Source organism: Peromyscus leucopus, chromosome 23, assembly GCF_004664715.2.
Source record: "Peromyscus leucopus breed LL Stock chromosome 23, UCI_PerLeu_2.1, whole genome shotgun sequence".
Lineage (NCBI taxonomy): Eukaryota > Metazoa > Chordata > Mammalia > Rodentia > Cricetidae > Peromyscus > Peromyscus leucopus.
In genome coordinates, this window is record NC_051082.1 from 8,843,015 (window position 1) to 8,862,360 (window position 19,346).

At 50.7% G+C, this 19,346-nt stretch overlaps 1 protein-coding gene across 2 annotated transcripts in view; it reads left to right on the forward strand.

Moving 5' to 3' along the window:
• Positions 1-19,346, forward strand: part of Ksr2 (kinase suppressor of ras 2) — a 382,945-nt gene that overhangs the window by 311,581 nt on the left and 52,018 nt on the right. For both annotated transcript variants that reach the window (XM_028878818.2, XM_028878819.2), the window contains exon 14: positions 680-1,047. In XM_028878818.2, the coding sequence (XP_028734651.1) occupies positions 680-1,047 (368 nt within the window). The remainder of the gene's footprint in view (positions 1-679; positions 1,048-19,346) is intronic.

Genomic DNA, 19,346 nt, shown 5'->3' on the forward strand with positions numbered 1-19,346 from the left:
TGTTCAGCACAGGGTCTCAACTGTCTGCTTCGATGATGTCTCCCAGCCACCTGGTCTTACATGAGCTACAGAGCTTGGAACGATGGCCCTTGGCCAATCTCTGAATCAATTCTGAATTCCCTGGAGGAGGCTGACAGACGGCCCATGCTGACAGTTGTCCTGTGTCACACAAAGATACATAGTACATCCATCTTTTAGCCTGCTGTTCCTCTCAACACACATACCGTCCAGCAAGTCAAAACCAGTAGAGCGAACAGGAGTGACACTGGATAGCAGGGATCCAGCAACCTGAATCTAAACTGTCTCCCTCCGCTTGGCTGTGACCCAGTGTGAGGACCTCCCAGGGTGACCAACATCCCAGGTTGCCCAGGATTGACAGGTATCCTGGGATGTGTCACTTTTCAGCGTGAAAACTTCAAAGTCCAGCCAAACTAGAACAGTTGGGCCCCTCTGCATTTCTCCTCTCTTAGCACAGGGCGGTGGGGGCCACCTTGACTCCTCTTTAAGTCATTCCTTGTGGTTTGACTCCGATTCAAAGGCACCTGGGAACCAACTCTGTCTACCTATGGAAATACGGGGTATGTCCTGAACCTCCACAGCACACATGGTACCAACAGGCCCCGAGGGAGGGTGGAGCTGGGGTGGCCATGGCTTTGACCTCTCTCCCCTCTGGCCACAGAATGAAGAAGGCCACGATGAAGCGGAGGAGTCCGAGGATGACTTTGAGGAGATGAACCTATCCCTCCTCTCGGCCCGGAGCTTCCCACGCAAGGCCAGCCAGACCAGCATCTTCCTTCAGGAATGGGACATCCCCTTTGAGCAGCTAGAGATTGGCGAGCTCATCGGGAAGGGTCGCTTCGGGCAGGTCTACCACGGACGCTGGCACGGGGAGGTGGCCATCCGGTTGATTGACATCGAGAGGGACAATGAGGACCAGCTCAAGGCCTTCAAGCGGGAGGTGATGGCCTACAGGCAGACCAGACATGAGAACGTGGTGCTCTTCATGGGAGCCTGCATGAGCCCGCCCCACCTGGCCATCATCACCAGGTCAGTTGCTTCGGCTCCCATGGGGGCTCTCCAGGGCTTCGTTCAGGCTAATAGTGTCTTCAGGTCTTCCATCCATGTGGTTCACTCACAATCTTTTAAGCCCCTAGCAAATGTTTTCGGGGCTTTAGCAGTGTGTGGGAAAAGTACTCCATTGGGAGCCAGAAAAGCCATGTCTGACCTCTACCCTGCATAGGTGGGACTCCGACTCTTGTCTCTGATTATGTAAAGTGAGTGGATTGCTTTAGACATAGGTCAGCCAACTGAGGTCAAGGCCCAGTGGGATCTGTGAACCAGCCTCACAGGCGGAACAGTTCCTGTCTTAGCAAGTTGGTTCTGCCACTGTCACACAAAAAAAGCAGCCATAGATGATATGTGAATGGATTTGCATGGCAGCGTTGCGATAAAACTTTATTTGTAAACCCAAGTGGTGGGCCAGATCTGCCCCATAGTTTGATCTGAGATGCTAATGGCTATGATTGTGGCTCTCACTGGTTCACAGAATGTTTATGGAGCTGTTACCACCTTTGTCCTGAATGTCCAGCATGCATGGGCTGCAGGGGTTTGGGGGCAGGGTGGGGGCAGGGTCATTAATAGAGATCAACTTTAAGAAAATGGTAGGTGACACCGATGTAAAACCTTGGCCTTCACATTCATGTAAACTCATATCCGTGAGCACCCACAAACATAGGAATATATATATATATATATATATATATATATATATATATATATACATATATATATATATACATATATATACACACACACACACATACACACACATAAGCTGGAGAGATGTGCCAGTCAGTACCTGAGTCTTATCCCAGAATATGGATAAGAAATATCTAGGTGTGGTGGTGATGCCTGATTATAATTCAAATATAGGGATGATAAGGGTCCGGGAAATTCCTGGGGCTGGCTGGTGAGCCAGTCTGGCTCACTCAGAGATCCCCAAGTCCCAGTGTGAGACCCTGTCTCACACAAACAAGATGGGCAGCCTGGGAAATGACAGCCAAGGTTGCCCTCTGCCCTCCATGTATACATGCATATGTATAATTCGCGTGCGCGTACACACACACACACACACACACACACACACACACACACGTCCACACACATCCAGGAAGATGGTGGGTGGTGGTGAACGGCTCTCTGACCTCGCCCAGCCACGTGAGACACTTTGAAAAAGCGAAGTAGCATTGGTTACACTTGAGTGGCTGTGAACCCATCTTTGATGTGTTTCCAAATCCTCCCTTATTATGTCAGTTGGAGCTGGCTACAGCTGCGGGATTCTGGGTGTGGCCTGGGGATGCCAGGCGGAACCTTCTGCTTCCAGGACACAGCTCAAGCAGTAGCCTCTCACCGCGAGTTGGTCCCCCATCGTGGAAGGTGTCAGGGAAGGGGCTGCAGCCTCAGCAGAGGTGGTGTCTTTTCAGTCTGTTCCCTTGAGTCTGTTTAATTAGACTTCGGTGGCAGAAGAATTATCATGTCATTGTGGGTTATGCAAATGGCTCAGGTATCAAGTGCCAAGTGCCTGTGAGGCCTGGGGATGGTGGCAGAGGCCTTTACCTCTCCTTGAACCAGGGGATCTCATGCCTACCCGAGCCAGAAGTGGCTCTCCAGTCATCAATTCGGGGAGCAGGCTACAAATGCTTCATATGCTGTGCAAAGTAAAGGACTGACTCCGTAGCTCAGTGGTTTCCCTCTGTCCCGGGGATAGTTCTGGATTGAGTCCTGTTCTGTGGCCTGACCCTGCTGGGTGGCTGTGGTCAGCTGGCAGGCAGCGACGAGGATCAGGTCAGTTGTAGACCCCGGTGCTAGTCGGTACCCTGTCAGCTAGGGTGTCTCAGTTCTGTTTCACGTGACTTCCAGCTCGGGTCTTTCCCATGGTGGCCTCTGTTTCCCAGGTACAGTGAGGGGTCAAAGGTTAAATGCACAGGTGCTTTTCATGCCTCCACTGGTCGGTCACGTACTGGCTGACAACCATTGGCCGGTGCATCTCCTCGTGGTCAACTGGATTCAAGTTAGGGAGAAAGACTTGCCCTCTGAATGGCAGACTCTGCAGGGAAAGGCCCACAGATGGTTGCTTTGACAGCCCTCCTCAGCATCCCCCTCTGCACTCTGTGCTTCTCTCTCATCAGGAAGCAACTTCTCTCTCCCAGAAGTTAGGAACCTCTCACTCGAGACCTACAAGTCTGGCGACCCATGGATCTCAGCGACCCATTCCTTTTGTGCGCCCCCCCCCCCTTTCCCAAAGAGTGTTTCCTTGCACATGTCCGGACCCCGTTAGTAGCTTTGGAAAATGAGTGGCCATTATGGGAATGTACTGCTCATCCCTCAAGCCCAGCTGCGCTGCAGTCTTCTGTTCTGCGACAGAACTCTGGGCCCCGGCCCCATGTGCCATAACAACCTATAGATTCCACAAAGCATCCAGCCTTTTCCTGGCACCCCAATTTAAAAAAAAAAAAATCCCCGGCGGCTTTGGGACATAGAATTGGTCTCTGAAGTATCTGGGGTTTTGTGGGAGGATACCAGATGAGCCCCGAGGAAGGAGCATCTATTCTCTGACTATTTCGTTGTTATGCATTTATCATAGGAGCGCTCGGTGTGTCCCCCATTTCGCTCCATCTACGTGTTGGTCCTGAAGACTGCCCATCTGAGCGTTCTATCTGCGACCAGATATCTGAGTGATTTGATTAATCATGTGCATCCGCATGATTGACTGCTAGCGGTGGATTGTTGGAGGCTAGCCAACCGACTAGAACAATTTGGGGGCACCTTGGTTTTATTTTTTACAGGGAGCATATGACCAGATAATTGCCTAGCATATTCTAGATCAATTCACAATGGTGTGTTCTAGCCAATTACTTAGTAATTATCATCAAAGCTAACAAGTATTTCAGGGCTTGGTTTCCTTGTAAAGCCATATGCTTGGCTCTCTGGGAATGAGCATCAACTAGCCAGTTATCCAGTCACGATAGCCGCAAACAATTCGAATCTGGACGGCTAGATTATTTCATGATTGGGTCATTATGGAATCACTGCCAAGCCATCGGCAGCCTGCACAATTGTTCACGGTGAAAACTCCAAATGGCATTGAAGGGCCGACATTGAAAGGGTTGATTGACAGTAACCCCATCCTTCAGCCCAGCTGCAGGGGTCCCTGAGCCTCGGTTTCTACATCTGTGGGATGAGTGGGCTGAAGCAGGTGTTTGTCCTAACTCTGACAAAATACTTGAGATCTCTGGGAATGGGCTTTTGGTGACTCAGTTGAGAAGAGTTTTGGAGCAGCAGCTTCCCGGAGTGGTCTGTCTGGACCTCCTCACACACCCTCTGAGGAAGCAAGGCCACTCAGGCGCAGACCCCTCTAAGTGATTGTATTCCACTCCTAACAAGTTACCCTGACTCTGTGGCATCAGGCAGTACCCCCTAGCTCCTTTTACAGTTATGAAGGTGTGAGTGGTCCTCACTAGACTGACAGGGAGGCCAGACCCAGCTTCTGGCTTTATCCACCGCGGCTTCTAGCTGCTTCCCCCATCTTAACGTCAGCCACCACAGGACATCTTGTTTCCATGGTTTGTCAACTGCTTTGGTCAGATCTCCTTTGGCTTCCCGTGTGATGGGACAGTTACATTTAGGGCCCACACAGATCACCTAGTACTATCGGGCATGTCCCCTTTGGCCATCTGAGGTAGCCATCTGTAGTCAGTGTCTCCAGGGACTAGGGCCTAGAGACTCTGGGGGGCCATTCTTATACAAAGTAACACTGAGGAGACAGTCAGCAACAGAAAGACAGAGGGGAGGGAGCCCAGATGGGGGGTTCCAGCCAGCACAAAGGCCCTGAGGCAGGAAGTAGGGAATAGAAAAGGAGAGCAAGAGCTAGGAAAAGGGTTACAAGATGCTAAATGATTGTAGGGCTTCAGAGGCTCTGGGCAAGAGCATGGAGTTTGAAAAACAACAGCGACTGTGTTCACTGCTCTGGAGATTCCTACAGGCCTGGATGCTGTCTCTTCTTGCGCTGGCTGGTTGATTCAATGTATCTAACTGGTTGATTCAATGTATCTAACTAGTTGATTCAATGTATCTATCTGGTTGATTCAATGTATCTAACTGGTTGATTCAATGTATCTAAACTCTCGGTTGCCGAGCCGAGGCGGTCAGAGTAAAGCAGTTCCGGGCAGCTCTGGTACCGTCTTGGATGGTGACTCCACATTTCCCACCTGTGTGGGCACCCAGGAAAAATGACCCACAGTTCCTCTGCACTTACATCATCAGGACACCTTGCAGGGGTGATGGGAAGAGGGAACAAGAAATCAGGGTGCTTTGTAAACGCTGACGGAAAAGCTCGGCCTGTGTGCCCTCGGGAGGGATTTTTTAAAAACGTCTCTTTTGGCACATGTCATCAGTCCTGCCCCCAGATTCCAGAGTCCTGAGGTGACTTCTCAGTCCTGGGAGGATGACTCGGGACCAGGCAGCAATAAAGTCCCAGAGGCCTCATTTGCAGCCTTTTAAACCCTATAAGCAACAGTGCCTAGACCACAGATTATTCATGTCCAACCCCAAATCTCCTTGTTTCTCAGGCTTTCAGATCCAATCACACCACACTGCCAAGTCTGACAGACAGGCAAACAGGGCCACAGCCTCCCACAGCCTCGCGTGGGGACAGTTGACTTATGCTTGGATGAGATTTCATCTTGCTCCCCCCCCCTCCCCCGCTGTAATGTAGGGGCTTGTATCTTTCCAGTTTGTTTCTTTCTTCCGACCAGTTTTGACTGTCCTAAATATAACATGCAGGAATCGGGGGCCTGAGCCATGAAGATTTTATACCACCCCCCAACACACACACACACACACACACACACACACCATCCAATGACTTTGGCTTCCTTTAGTGCTTAGGAAGGCTGAATTGCTTTCCTTTTATGAATCTCAGCTGAAAGGATTTTTTGTCTGCGGCTGCCTTTAATTGTGTGTCGCGCGCGGGACTTTTGTGAAGGAAGACGCTATAAATGTCCGTCGTCATTAGCGACATTAGATGAGCATCCTCTTGTGTATGTTTGCGTATGCCTGGCTGTCAACAGTCACGTGACCAGCTGAGGCCTCTGCCTGGCTGAGGAGCTCACTCCTTTCTGGTCACTGCTCCCTCACATCTCCAAGACGCTGGATTCACGCGGGTGACATCTGTCATCACTTCAGAAATATTTTGTCTTACTGCCCAGGAGACAACGCGTTGGTTGTCGAAAATCCAGACCAGCTAAAGAACAGCTCCACACAGGATACAGCCAGCTAGAGAGAACCATGGGGGGTGGGGGTGGGGATGGGGGTGGGGGACTCTTTGCCAAAATAGGTTTAAAAAAAATCACACTTTATATTGGCCAGGGTCGGGGTAGCTGCTCAAACAAGTAAGACTTAAAACAGGAAATGCTCCTGAGTAGTGTGGAATACCTGAGTTTGAGCTGCTGCAGAATCCAAGTAAAATGGCCAGATGTGTGGGTTATCCGAGCACATTATCGAGCACATAACGAGCAGGTTATCTCTGGGGAGGCAGAGATGGAAGGATTCCCAGGGCTCACTGGCCAAGGAGTCTAAACTAACTTGTGAGCTTTAGGCCAGTAAGAGACTGGCTCCATGTGAGTTTCCAACAGACCAAGAATACCACCTGGGAGTTTGAGATACAAAAATGACCCAGATGGCCTTTTCTATGTGTGGAGGGATGACGAATACTCTTCCGCCTTCGGTCCACCATACACTGGAGTCACAGGTCTCTTCATCTAGCTGAGGGGAGAGGAAGAAAATCACAAAGAGTCACATTGGGGGTTGTCAGAGGCCTACAAGCACCCCGTGTCCCTCCAGGCATGCGCCATTGGCTCATACTGAAGCCCTTAGCCGTTATCCAGTGGCAAGGAGGCTCAGAAATAGCTGGGTTCCCTGCGGGGGGGGGGGGGGGGGCGGGGCAGATGAGATGGGTCTGATGAATGGCAGGAGGTCACTGGAGTGAGCCTTTGAAGGTTAGCCCCTCCTGGTTTCTGTTGAGCTCTCCTTGATTCCTGGACTGTCAATACTACATGGTCAGTCCTCCAGTCCCAGCATAAACACTGCTACCGCTCTTCCTTTCTAGAAAGTTCTGTTGACAAGTGGCCTGGTTGGCATCTTGTGGTTTATACTGAACAATGCACCCACGGCACACTTATCTTTGATCTATTTCCTATTTCTTTCCTCCCTTCCCTCTTGCTGTAGTTTCTTCCTTTATAAAATGGCTGTGGTATTTATATCTCTTGGAAGATAGGGATGAGAATCAGAAATCCCTGGGCCAATCAGATGGCTCAGCGGGCAAAGGTGCCTGCCGCCAAGCTTGACAAACTAAGCTTGATCCCTGCAACCCACATAGTAGAAGAACCAACCCCTACATGTTGTCCTCTGAGCGCCACATACACATCACCCCAGCTCTGCAGGAAGCTCAGGCGGGAGGGCTGTAAGTTCCAAGCCTGTTTGGCCTCAGAGCAAAGTCAAGGCCAGCCTAGATAACTTAGTGAAACCTTCTCTCAAATTAAAAATACAAAATAGACAAAGAAAAGAGTTGGGGCTAAGAATGTAATGTCCACAAGGTTCAATTCCCAGCACCAGGAAAGAGAGAGAGAGAGAGGGAGAGAGAGAGAGAGAGAGAGAGAGAGAGAGAGAGAGAGAGAGAGAGAGAAGGAAGGAAGGAAAGAGAGAAAGAAAAAGAAGGAAGGAAGGAAGAGGGAAAGAAAAGGGAAAAGAAATTTCATGCAGAAAGGCAATAACAACTTCTGCAAGCTAGGGTGCGCTGTAGCTTTGGATGAGTTGTTTTTGTTTCTTTAATAAACAGTGTGAGGGAGGGAAGCTCCACGTTGGTTTCTCATTTCAGACGGTTTCAGTCCCTCATGGAGGGCTGGCTGTGCCCTCTGCCCAGGGTCGGGAGCTCAGGCTTCAGAACTGCTCCCTCAATGGTCGCATCCAGGAAGCCGAGAAAGGTAGCAGGAAGTGGGGCGGGGCCAACCTTGAAAGGCCCGCCCTTAGTGGTCTACTTCCTCCAGCCAGGCCCCAGCTCTTAAAGATTCCATAGCTTTCCTTCAAAATGGCAACACAAGTCAGGAGCTGGGTGTGTGGGGACATTTCAGCTTCAAACCACACGCAGGTGAACCTTGACGCTGTCATCATGATCAGGATCGCAAGGATCACAGCACCTGGGAGATCTAGGTTCTCTTTCTTGGCACCACAAAGGTGCTTGGTGCTTATTGAATAACACATGATAGATGTCCAGGGTTTGAGGACCCAGCTTCCTGTCCAACCTCTGGCCCCTCGCTGGTTCCTTGGCTGGGTGGCTTCTCACCCCTCAGCTCCGGGCCATCCAGAGGGAGGTGTGGAGTGATGGGCTGTATCCACTGGTCTCCAGCTGAGCAGGGCGCTTGGAGCTAGAAATAACCTTGCGTGAGTCATCTGGGTGGACGTGGCGATTGAAGCCGTGGGCCTCGGTAGCTGAGGTCACCCAGGGAGCCGAGAAAGGTCACCTGAGGACAGACGCTGAAGTACCTGCTGCTCTCAGTGGACTGATGGAGAGGGCTCATCCCGTAGAGGGCCCAGGAGACAGTTGTCTGGGGAGTGGGAGCAACCCTCGGAGTGGGTTGTCAGGAGAGTAACCTGAAGTCACGGCCACCATGCACTTCCCACACTGTCTTCTGCTTAACCGGACACATGTCACCACAGATCATAGTTTTATCGCTTCATTTTTGGCTTGCTTGCCTGTTGACTTTTTCCCTCCGCATCCCCTTCCCCACCTTAGAACGCAGCCACGAGGGGGCCAGGGTCTTAGCTATTTCGTTTGTCTCTGTATCCTCAGCTCCCAATGTGCCCATCAGGTCATCTTCATGTGCTTGTCAGAGTAATGAATAACAATTAAAAAAAATGTTTCTAGCCTGTGCATCCGGGCCAGTGTGGCGGGGATGGAGCTATTTGATTTGGGTTTCTGAGGAGTGGCAGTGTGCAGAAAACCGAGTATGGACGTGGGGGTTGGGTGGAAGGATGGAGGAGAAATAATGGTGACAGACAGAAATATGAGCACTGTGATAGTGACTGCACACCCATAGCAATGCAGTGCAGGGCCAGGGGACTTGAGGACACTTGCCCCCAACATATGTTCTATGCAGATGTCTGTGCTTGGTGCTGGGACTCGTGAGAGGGGCGGCCCGTGCTCTCTTGGGGCTCATGGATGGAATTTACTGGCTGAGTCTCCAAGGTTGTTAGGCTCTGTGCCGTGGGGGACCCAGAGCTGGCCTGTTATCCTACCAAGTAACTGCTAAGTGGGTAGGAAAGCAGTGTCCTTGGGCTGTCCAAGGACCCCGACACTCACATCAAAGCCAGATGTGGTGGCACAGGCCCGTGATCCCAGTACTCCTGAGGCAGACAGGAGGAGTCTAGGCAATCTAGGAGATCCAGGTTCAGTATGGCCCGTCAGTGAGCTCCAGGTTCAGTGAGAGACCCCACCTAAAACAAGCTGGAGAGTAATTCACACACACATACACACACACACACACACACACACACACACACACACACACACACACACAGAGTAGTGTTATTCCTAATAGAAGGGCTGACATGGTCAAAGGCCCCCAGAGAGTCTAGGAGTCCTGGACTGGAGTAGATGGGGGACATGGGAAGCTGAAGAAGTTGGCGACCCATCTTAAAGAACCTGGTGAGGGAGGAAAGGGAAGCCATCTGAGGATATAACCTGAGGGATGACACAGCCTGGTTGACTTATTAGAGGGCCCGCTCTGGGGCATCTCTCATCTCAGGAGCCTTCCTGGTAGGATAAGGGATGTATTCCTCTCCTCCTGCCACGGTGCGGACGGTCCCTGTTGGTCCTAATCAGAAATTAGCAGGCATGCTTGCAGGTTTGAATTCCCTGGCTTCTGAAAACTGGTTGGCCTGCCTTGGTTTGGGGGGTGGGGTGGGGAGCAGCAGAGAGCCGGCATCTTCTGGAACCACAAGTGTTTTCAACAGCTTTCACTATTTCTTAGCGTTTAAAAATAGCCCGATGCGTTCCCATGTTTTGAAGGCACGCGTGGGTACCACTGGGCAACCTCATGTGTGTTCCAGAGAAGTCGGGCATGGTTTCCTTGGCGTGGCTGACAGGCAGTGGTCACAGGCAGTGGTTAAACGGTGATAGGGGAGTTTGTGCGTAGGGAGGGCTTTGTGGAGAGAGGCAAAACTGGAATTAACGCTCTCCGAGGTTCCCGCCCTTCATCTGTTCGCTTGTCTGTAAAAGGGGGTGGGGTGTGGGGGAGGTGAATGGTTGTGGTGGTATTGTGTTCCCCAAAATATTGTGTACTCTAATAAATTTATCTGGGGTCAGAGAACAGACAGCCACTAAATACAAAGGCTAGAAAATGGTGGCGCTCACACCTTTAATCCTAGCATTCCCGAGATAGAAATCCCTCTGGATCTCTGTGAGTTCAAGGCCACATTGGAAATAGCCAAGCATGGTGACACACACCTTTAATCCCAGGGAGTGGTGGTAGAAAGCAAAAAGATATATAAGGCGTGAGGACCAGAAACTAGAAGCATTTGGCTGGTTAAGCATGTGGCTGGTTAAGCTTCAGGCTTTCCAGCAGCAGTTCAGCTGAGAGCCATTGGGATGAGGACACAGAAGCTTCCAGTCTGAGGAAACAAGACCAGCTGAGGAATTGGCAAGGTGAGATAGCTGTGGCTTGTTCTGTCTCTCTGATCTACCAGCATTGACCCCAATAACTAGCCTCGGGTTTGATTTTATGAATAAGAACTTTTAAGATTCCTGCTACAAATGGTACCTACTTAGGGGGGGCCATCCACATGGCTCTAGAGACAGAGGAAACAGCAGCAGCCAGCATCTGCATGAAGGTGGATCAGATGGCGGGGAATTGGCTTTTTAATTATAATTTTGCTCAAGGGCATCAGGCAAGCCCGGAACCTGAGAACCGGAACCTGTCTGCTTAATCAGAATGCAATTTTCTCTGCTTTCAGGGCTAGTGGGCTCCCGGATTTGATGTCTTCCCAACCGGGTTCCTATTGCCTGGTCCCTGCTCAGTTTTTTTGCTTTGGTCCCATCTGATTGTGTTTAAGATAATTAAGCCCATATATCAAATAATAAATAGATATTGACTGTTTGTCACGGCGAGTATGAGGATGGATTGACCACTGTGATTCTGCTCCTTTGGATCAATGGGAGCCATGGGAATAGATAAATCCTGATCATGACTGACAAGAGGAAAATCAATAGTCGTATTAATATATGCACCCGGCCCATCGATCTTCCAGTTGGAAGTGGGACCTTGATTAGATGGGGAGCCAGAGGTGGAGGGAAGACAGACAGACAGACAGTCAGACCAACCGACTGGGTATTTTCAGATACTCAATAGGCACCGGGTGATTATGAGTGTACATAGAGAGGCAAGGAGGGGTGTTCTCCCTTCTTTGCGCTGAAATCCTTTCTGCCCGTGGGCAGCGGGGTTCTTCTTAGTGTTGGGCCCTGTGGCGTTATGGGAAGAAGGGAGAGAAGAGAGAGCAGTGTGGATTATCTGGGGCACCATGTCCCGCAGGTGCTAGTGACCCTCCATGACAAAGAGATGGCTGGATCCCATCAGGCTGCGGACTGGGGTCAAGAGACTTGGGGTGGAGTTATTGAGCGTGTGTGGTCCCTCCGAGATGGGCAGGGGACTGTGTTAAGCTGGCCTCTAGGCTTCTGTCCGTAAATGGCTATGGAGTCGTGACATAAGACTAGAGTCACCTGTGTTGGGGGCATTAGAGGCCTGGACCTGGGTGTCATGTGACTAGAACAGTGGCTCTCAACTTCCCTAATGCTGCGCCCCATGTGCAGTTGTGGTGACCCTCCTCAACCATAAAATTATTTTTTGTTGCCACTTCATAAAATAGTTTTGCTACTGTTATTAATCATAAGAGAATCTCTGTGTTTTCAGTGGTCTTAGGGGGCCCCTGTGAAAGGGTCAATCAGCTCCCCCCCAAAGGGGGTCGGGACCCACAGGTTGAGAACCACTGCCCTAGGAGGTTTCTGAAAGCTGACTGCTGCCTCTGCATCCGTCCCCATCCAGAAGTCAGCGGGGTCAGTGATCGGACCTGAGCCTTTGCATTGGTGGGTGTGTGAGGTGAGATAGTCTCAGCATCCTCCTGCCTCGACTTCCTCAGTGCTAGGCTGTCAGGCGCGTGTGTGGAGATCGGGGACAACGTACTGGCTAGTCCTCTCCTTCCATCGTGTGAGTCCCGGGCATTAAACGTGGCTTATCAGGCTTGGCAGCAGGCACCTTTACCTACTGGGCCATTGCACCAGGCCCCCAGGAGCCTTCTTCCCAACAGCGTTCAAGGACCCTCTCAAATGATGAGGGTGCAATTGGGGGGAGCTCTCCTTTGAGAAGCAGCAGCCTGATGAAAAGACCCAGGCACAGGCAGAAGAGATTTTTGAAAGGGGCTTGATCATGGGACACCAAAGTGCTGGATATCTGGGACCCCGAAACAGTCAGCCATCCAGCAGGGAAGCAGTCCGTGGTTCCGGGACCTGGGATAGGAAGGACGGATGAGGCACAATTGGAAAAGTATCCTTCAGGTCCCTGGCAGCTTCATCACGTTAGCCATGAGTGCCACTGTGTACAAACTTCCTGCTGTGTGTCACAGTGCAAGATCTGACAACTCCACCCGTGGCCTGGGAAGCAAACTGTCCATTTCCAGGAGGGGTCATAGGTCACACAGGGGTGGAGCTGCTCGTCCTCCCCACACGGTGGACAGCGAGGCTGTCTCCGTGGAGATAGGGAGTGTTAGCAGAGGATGTAGGGCACAGCTGGACGGCCACTCCTAGGAGCAGCTCCTGGTGGGCAGTAGCTTTAGTTTGTCACAACGCTGTGAAGGGTCACTGAAAATACGAGGGAGAGGCGTTCTCTCTGGGGACTGAGCAATATCGGCTTTAGATCCGGGCTTTGCTGTTCCCCACCACTGTCCTTTCAAAATAAGGGAGAGAATTGACAGCTTTGCCCAGTCGTGTGAGACAGGAAGTGGGGCTGGGTTGGGAAATTCGTTAACAAGACCGTTTGTTAAGTGGTCACTGGACACCGGGCATTGCACTGTGTGGGTATTGTATCCTTACACTCTTTTCACTGGCCTCAGAAGACGAAGGTGGCTCATTGAAGGACATAGGACGGAGGAGGCTAAGCCAGAGTGAGTTCTAGACCCTCTGAGTCCAGAGCCGGGGCCTTGACTCCTAGGCTGTCCTACATCCTGAGTCATCTCAAAGACAGCATTCTTCATCTGCACGTTCTTTGGGGGAGGCTGCTCTCCTGGTTCTCCAAGGCAGGCTTTGTGGCCCATGGCGTCAACCTCTTCTATAAACCTTGGGTATAGAATCAAATTCAGGGGAATTTACAGCCACACAGAAAACTGAGATGCATAACAAGCTCTTACCCATCCAAGCTGAGCCTCCATGTGTCCTCCAGTGGCCAGCCTCGTGGGTCACCAGGAAACAATGGGTGCCCATCCAGTCAACTACCCCATGTAGAGAAATGTTTGTGGAGAGATGCTTGTAGGCTTGTCTTTCATTCTGGGAGTTATTCCGGTTTCTTGGGCCTCAGTCTCCCTGTCTGTACAAGGAGTCCCACCCTCCTAGATGGAGGTGAGGATGAGATGAACCCTCACCTGGACCCCAACGCTCAGAACTGACCACACACAAGGCTCGGTTCCAGCATCCATCCATTCGATCCTCTGCCGCTAGTGCTGCCTTGGAGCTCGCAGAGTGGCAGAAGAACGCGGCCCCCATCCCGTGCTGCCACAGAGTGAGTGTTGGAGGTGTGCGGGATGTATCGGATGAGTGGCCTAGCACTCATAGCGTGCTGGGTGGCCTTGGGTAAGTCAGTTGGCCTCTCTGAGCCTTGGTGTTTTTATCCGCAGCCTGGAGAGGATGGTGTGTGTCTCCCTGAGTGGGAAAGAGGAATAAGAAAAATGACAAAACTGGAAACTCTTGACAAGTGATGAAGACTGTGGAAATAATAGAGTCTTAAAAACATTATATATATATATATATCAATATGCATATATTGATTACACATGATAATGGGTTTCATTATGACTTTTGTATACATGTGTGTAATGAATTATTGTATCCACCTCCATTATTCTCTCTGCTTCCTCTTCCTAACGTGTCCATTTTTACATTAACCTGGTACTGATGTTAATGGTTAGGAGACATGTGCCCACCTCTTCTTTAGCTCAAACCCTTCCGTGGTCTCCATGGAAGTGTCTGCCTTTTCCCTGAGGAGGAGTGAGGAGAAGCAGTACCCCTCCCCAGCTCACCTGTCAGCCCCCCTCTTTGATGACAGGAGACAGGCTCGGGGCTGAGAAGTCGCTCCCACTTTTAATCAAAAGGTTTGTCTCTGAGTTCTCTTCAAACGAGGATTCCGTTTCTTCTAGGTGTTCAAAAAGCCTCAGAGAGACGCCGCAGAGGGCCGAGATCAGAGTGCTTCAAAAGCTGAGGTGGGCCCCAGAGCGTCCTGGGTCCGTCCCCAGCTGTGCCCATCCCTCCAAGGCAGTTATTAGCTCAGCCCTCGGGGACTCACAGCCCCGGATCAAGGACTCTCGGTGGACTTGTTTGGAAGTGTTTGTAGACTATCGAGGACTGTCATCTGCTCTTGATCACCGGGGTCTGATTCCTCTCCAAGCGACCCAGGCTGCCTCTGACAGCTCTCAGAACTGCAGGCAGCATGCTGCGGCTCAGTGGTCTGTCATTCTGTCTTGTCAATAGACACAGTTCCTAGGCTGTCTGGCCTCAGACCCGGCCACCTGCACAGGAACTCTGTTCTCTTGTACCATCCTCTCCCACTTGGAGCCGTGGGACTGGTGCATCCCTTGACATCCCACTACAGAAGGGAGGTGGACATGGGACAGTGGACATGGAGGCAGGTTTCCCGTCAGAGGTTGAAGCCAAGCACAGGGGCACGGGAGGAGGAGGGGCCAAGGTCTCCGCTTCTCTATCTATTCCGGCCCTTGGTTTCTGTGTTTTGTGAATCGACTTTGTCAGTCCCCACTTTGCCCCCAGCTGAGTCATCCACTTCCTGGTCTGCATTGTTTGACCAGAGCTGGGCCAGTGGAAATGAACGATCATTCACCCATCCACCTGCTGTCTACTCACGCTCACTTACCCACCTGCCTATCTGCTCATTCATCCACTGATCCTCCCACAGCTCCAGTCAACCCCTCTCCCATCCGTTCGTGTGTCCATTCTGTTTGTCCACCCACCTTGTGTGTATTGACCCATCGTCCGTTTCTTCTACTCATACAACTATCTACCTAGTATCTATCCGTGTTCTCGATCCTTCTAGCCACCACTAATATGTCCATAATCCCACACCTAACTGTCCATCCAGATCTTTACTCCTAATTCTGCATCTTCTTAACCACCTATCCTCCCATCTACCCTTTTATTTAATATCTGTACACCTACCTCTTCATCTACTTGAAATTGGACGCCATTAATCTAACCACCTATCTATACACTTGTCCATCCATGTACCCATCCACTCATCTGATACCTACTCACCTACTTCTTCATCTACCTGAAATCAGACACCATTAATCTATCCATCTTTCCCTACACCTGCCCACCCATTGATTTAATATCTGCCCACCTCTCTCCACTCAACAACCAACTAACCATCCATCCATCCATCCATCCATCCATCCATCCATCCATCCATCCATCTACCTTCTCACTAATCTAGTCTAGCCATAAAGTAGTAGCCACTGGGTCTCTTTGTCCTATCAGGTACAGCATGGTGTCATGAAGGAAAAATGGGGTCTTTTTTCCTGGGCCATGATGCAAGCATATAACACTTTGTGTCAACTCCTCGAGACCGAGAACCATGGCTGGCTGGGCAGAGCTTAAGGTTGTGGTTGGCATCAACCTGTCTTGCTGGTTTAGTGATTAACAGTTCAGAAGCCCGAGGAAACATCCATCCATGGGAACTCATCCCTCTGCACAGCCGTGGATGCACACCCTGGGCCACATACCAGATAGGAAACCAAACAGATGGCCCCTGCCAAAGAAAAGACAGGTAGTCAGGACCCTAAGAACTGTCCCCATGTTTTTACTGATGAGCAGGGCAGGGGGTCCCTACCAGGACACCAAGGGATGGAGAAGCCTTGTCTTAGCTTGATGCCTGGAGCAGGGTGGCTAGGCAGAGGGCAGTCTTGGACAGTAGTGGTAGGGGGATGAAGGAGCTAATTCCATAGGGCCTGAGGATGCTCAGTGCTGTTTCTGAGGGTGGTAGAGAGCTGGGGTGGGGCTGCAGATTTGGAAGCAAGGCTGCTTATTGCTGACTTCACACCCCATTAACTCCCAACTCATAATAATTTCTCAGCGGCAGCTTGCAGTTTACTTGCTCGTTATTTATAGAGAATGTGTTTGCTAAGCAAATCAGTAGTTCAAACAAGATCGCAGTAGGGGAGCTTGAACCCACTCAAGAGACCCAGCTTGAGGGGACAGTCTCGGCAAAGCTGGCTTGTCTGCAGGCAGATGGGAATGCCGAGAGCAGATGGACAGCCAGCCCTCGGGCCCCTGCCTTACAACAGCAGACATCCGCATTTGAGCTCCAAATGGCCCCTCCAAGGAACACACCTCGGCTTCTCTCCTACCCCCTTTTCGTCTGAATGTGACCCACCTGTCAATCTGGGTCTCTGTTGACTTTCTCATGTCATAGTAAAAACCTCTGGTTAACCTGGTAAGAGTGTGCCTAGCGACCGAGTGTAAAAGTCGGGTCCCTCGAAGCCTTTCTCTGATGGGAGATGGGTGGCGGTGGGATTTCGGCCTGTGGTCAAGAGTTCTGGTTCCTTTGGGAAAGGCCTCTTGGACTTAAGCTCACACTTGGAAGCCTTGTTCCCTCCTGGTGTTGGGCATCCGTCTTAGTTTCAAACACCCCACCAAAAAAATCAACACGGGGAGGAAAACAGTTTCTTTGGCTTCAAATTCCAGGTCACAGGTCATCATTTCGGGGAAGTCAGAGCAGGAACTCAAGCGGCCGTCACATCACCTCCACAGTCAAGAGCAGAGAGACTAGAGACATCCCTGCTTGCTCTCGGCTCACTTTCTCCGCCCTTATACAGTTCTGGGTCCCCTGACTAGGGAATAGTGCCACTCACAGTGGGCTGGGCCCTCCCACATCAGTTAACAATCAAGACAACCCCCACAGTCATGCCCACAGGCCAATCTGATCTAGATGATCCCCCCCTCATTGGGACTCTCTCTTGTGTAAAGTTGTCCTTGGGCAAGCTCTTGGGATGCTGTGATGCTCATCCTCTTCGTCTGGTTCCCTGGGGCTCAATCAGAGGGCAGTGATTTCTGTTCCACAGAAGACTAGGATCAGGAACAGACATGCTGGCTGGTATCTGAGTACTTTCTGTAACCCATGCTCAGTTTTGTGAGAATGACTTGGGCTCATATTCAGTATCCGCCGTCTCAAGGTAGGGGGACCGTCATTCCTATTGGAAGGTGGCTTCTTAAAACAGCTAGGAAGGAAGTAATAAGGCTAGAGTCTTAACTACTGCAAGGGTACTGGACAGGGGAGGGGGGCTTGACACTGTGGTGGTCCCACTCTTCCCACTCTGCCCTAGCAGGCACATCCTTCCAATCCCCTCTTCTCAAGGAACCTGGGATCTGTCTGAGTATGCTCAAGAAGTCACAGCCTTCCTCAGAGCCTCGCCTTCCTCCTAATCAAATAGGGACCATGAGAATCCATTCCCAGAGGGTTAGCTGGGAACAAGGGTGTCTCTAGCTGACCTAGAACCACAGGTGTGAGGCAAGATCGGTGGGAGCTGTGGTTCTTGGAGACTTGGATTTGTTTTTTTTCCTGAAGGCTTGCCTTCAAGCCGACCCCAGCCTCCTCTCCTCTGCTTAGCTGTGTGCCGTTGTACAAGTTACCAGCTGACTTATCCTCTCTGTGCCCTGATGCTGCTCATCTATCAAATAAGGGAAACACAGTACCCCCCTCACTGAGCTGTCATTCATGATTAATTAAGTGCTTTGGGGAATATCAGGCACATCTAAAGATGAGTGGCTCTTGTTGTGAACATGGTGGTAGATTTCTTCTTCGTTTATCTCTTATTTTTCTCCTTGTATTGAAATCTGAGCTCTATAAGGTGAGGGCATGACTCTCCACCTCTCTGGGTTTGGGTCTTAGAAACAGAGCCTGGCTTTGTAGGAGATGCTCAATGTATACTTACTAGATGGATGGATGGATGGATGGATACATGTGCTGGTGGGCAGACAGATGGATGGATGGATGGATGGATTAATGGATACATGGGTTAATTAATTAATATGCAAATGAAGAGTATTGGCCGTCAGGTAGCACATATATCTCCTAAATAGATATTCTAGAGTTTGGCTGCTTCTCCAAAACACCCATCTCTGTGCCTCTGATGTGACATGTGAATTGAGCCCACCCTGCCTGTCTGTCCATCAGAAGACACAGTTGCCTCGCTCCCTCCCTCAGAAGAATCTATAGTTCCCTAACTTGGTGTTTTCATCTCATCCAGACCTGAAGGCCAGTATCCATTTCCCTCCGGTTTCCAGTTTTGGCCAGAGAGCTGTTTCATACTCCTCTAGTGACCATCCATAAAGCTATATACTTCTTGGGGCATTTCAGAGTGGTCAGAGCAATAGATAGGGGTCAGGTCCTTGGGGCAAGGAAGGCATGACTCTGTTATTGAAACTCCTAGAAGGATGGGGGCAATGTGACCCCTTTCATGGGTCATGAAGGCTATTTCTGTTATAGGATAGAGAGAAGACTGGAGGAAGGGGATGAAAAGTGGGGTACCCAGCCAGTGACCATTAGAATCCAGCTTCTAAAGAAGCCCTTAGGGGCTGGGGAAATGGCTCCGTTGGTGAAGTATTAACCTTCTAAGCATGAAGACCTGAATTTGACTCTTAGGACCCATGTAAAAATGCAGGCACTGTGATGCACGCATGCCTATAATCCCAACGTTGGTGGGATGGGAGGCAGAGTCAGGTAGATCTCTAGAAGCTCGTGAGCCAGCTAGCCTAGCCTGCTCAGCGTAGTTCCAAGCCAATGAAAGAACAAGAGGAAATGCAAGTGTCTTATCTTATTGTGGCCACAGTCATCCATACTGGCATGGGATGCACCCAAGATTCTGGGGACGCACTGAACCTCCGGTGGCACTGAGACCTGTCATTCGATGCTCTGTCTGCCTTAATGCAGAACTTACTATGCATGTTGGCTCTAGCTTTTGCA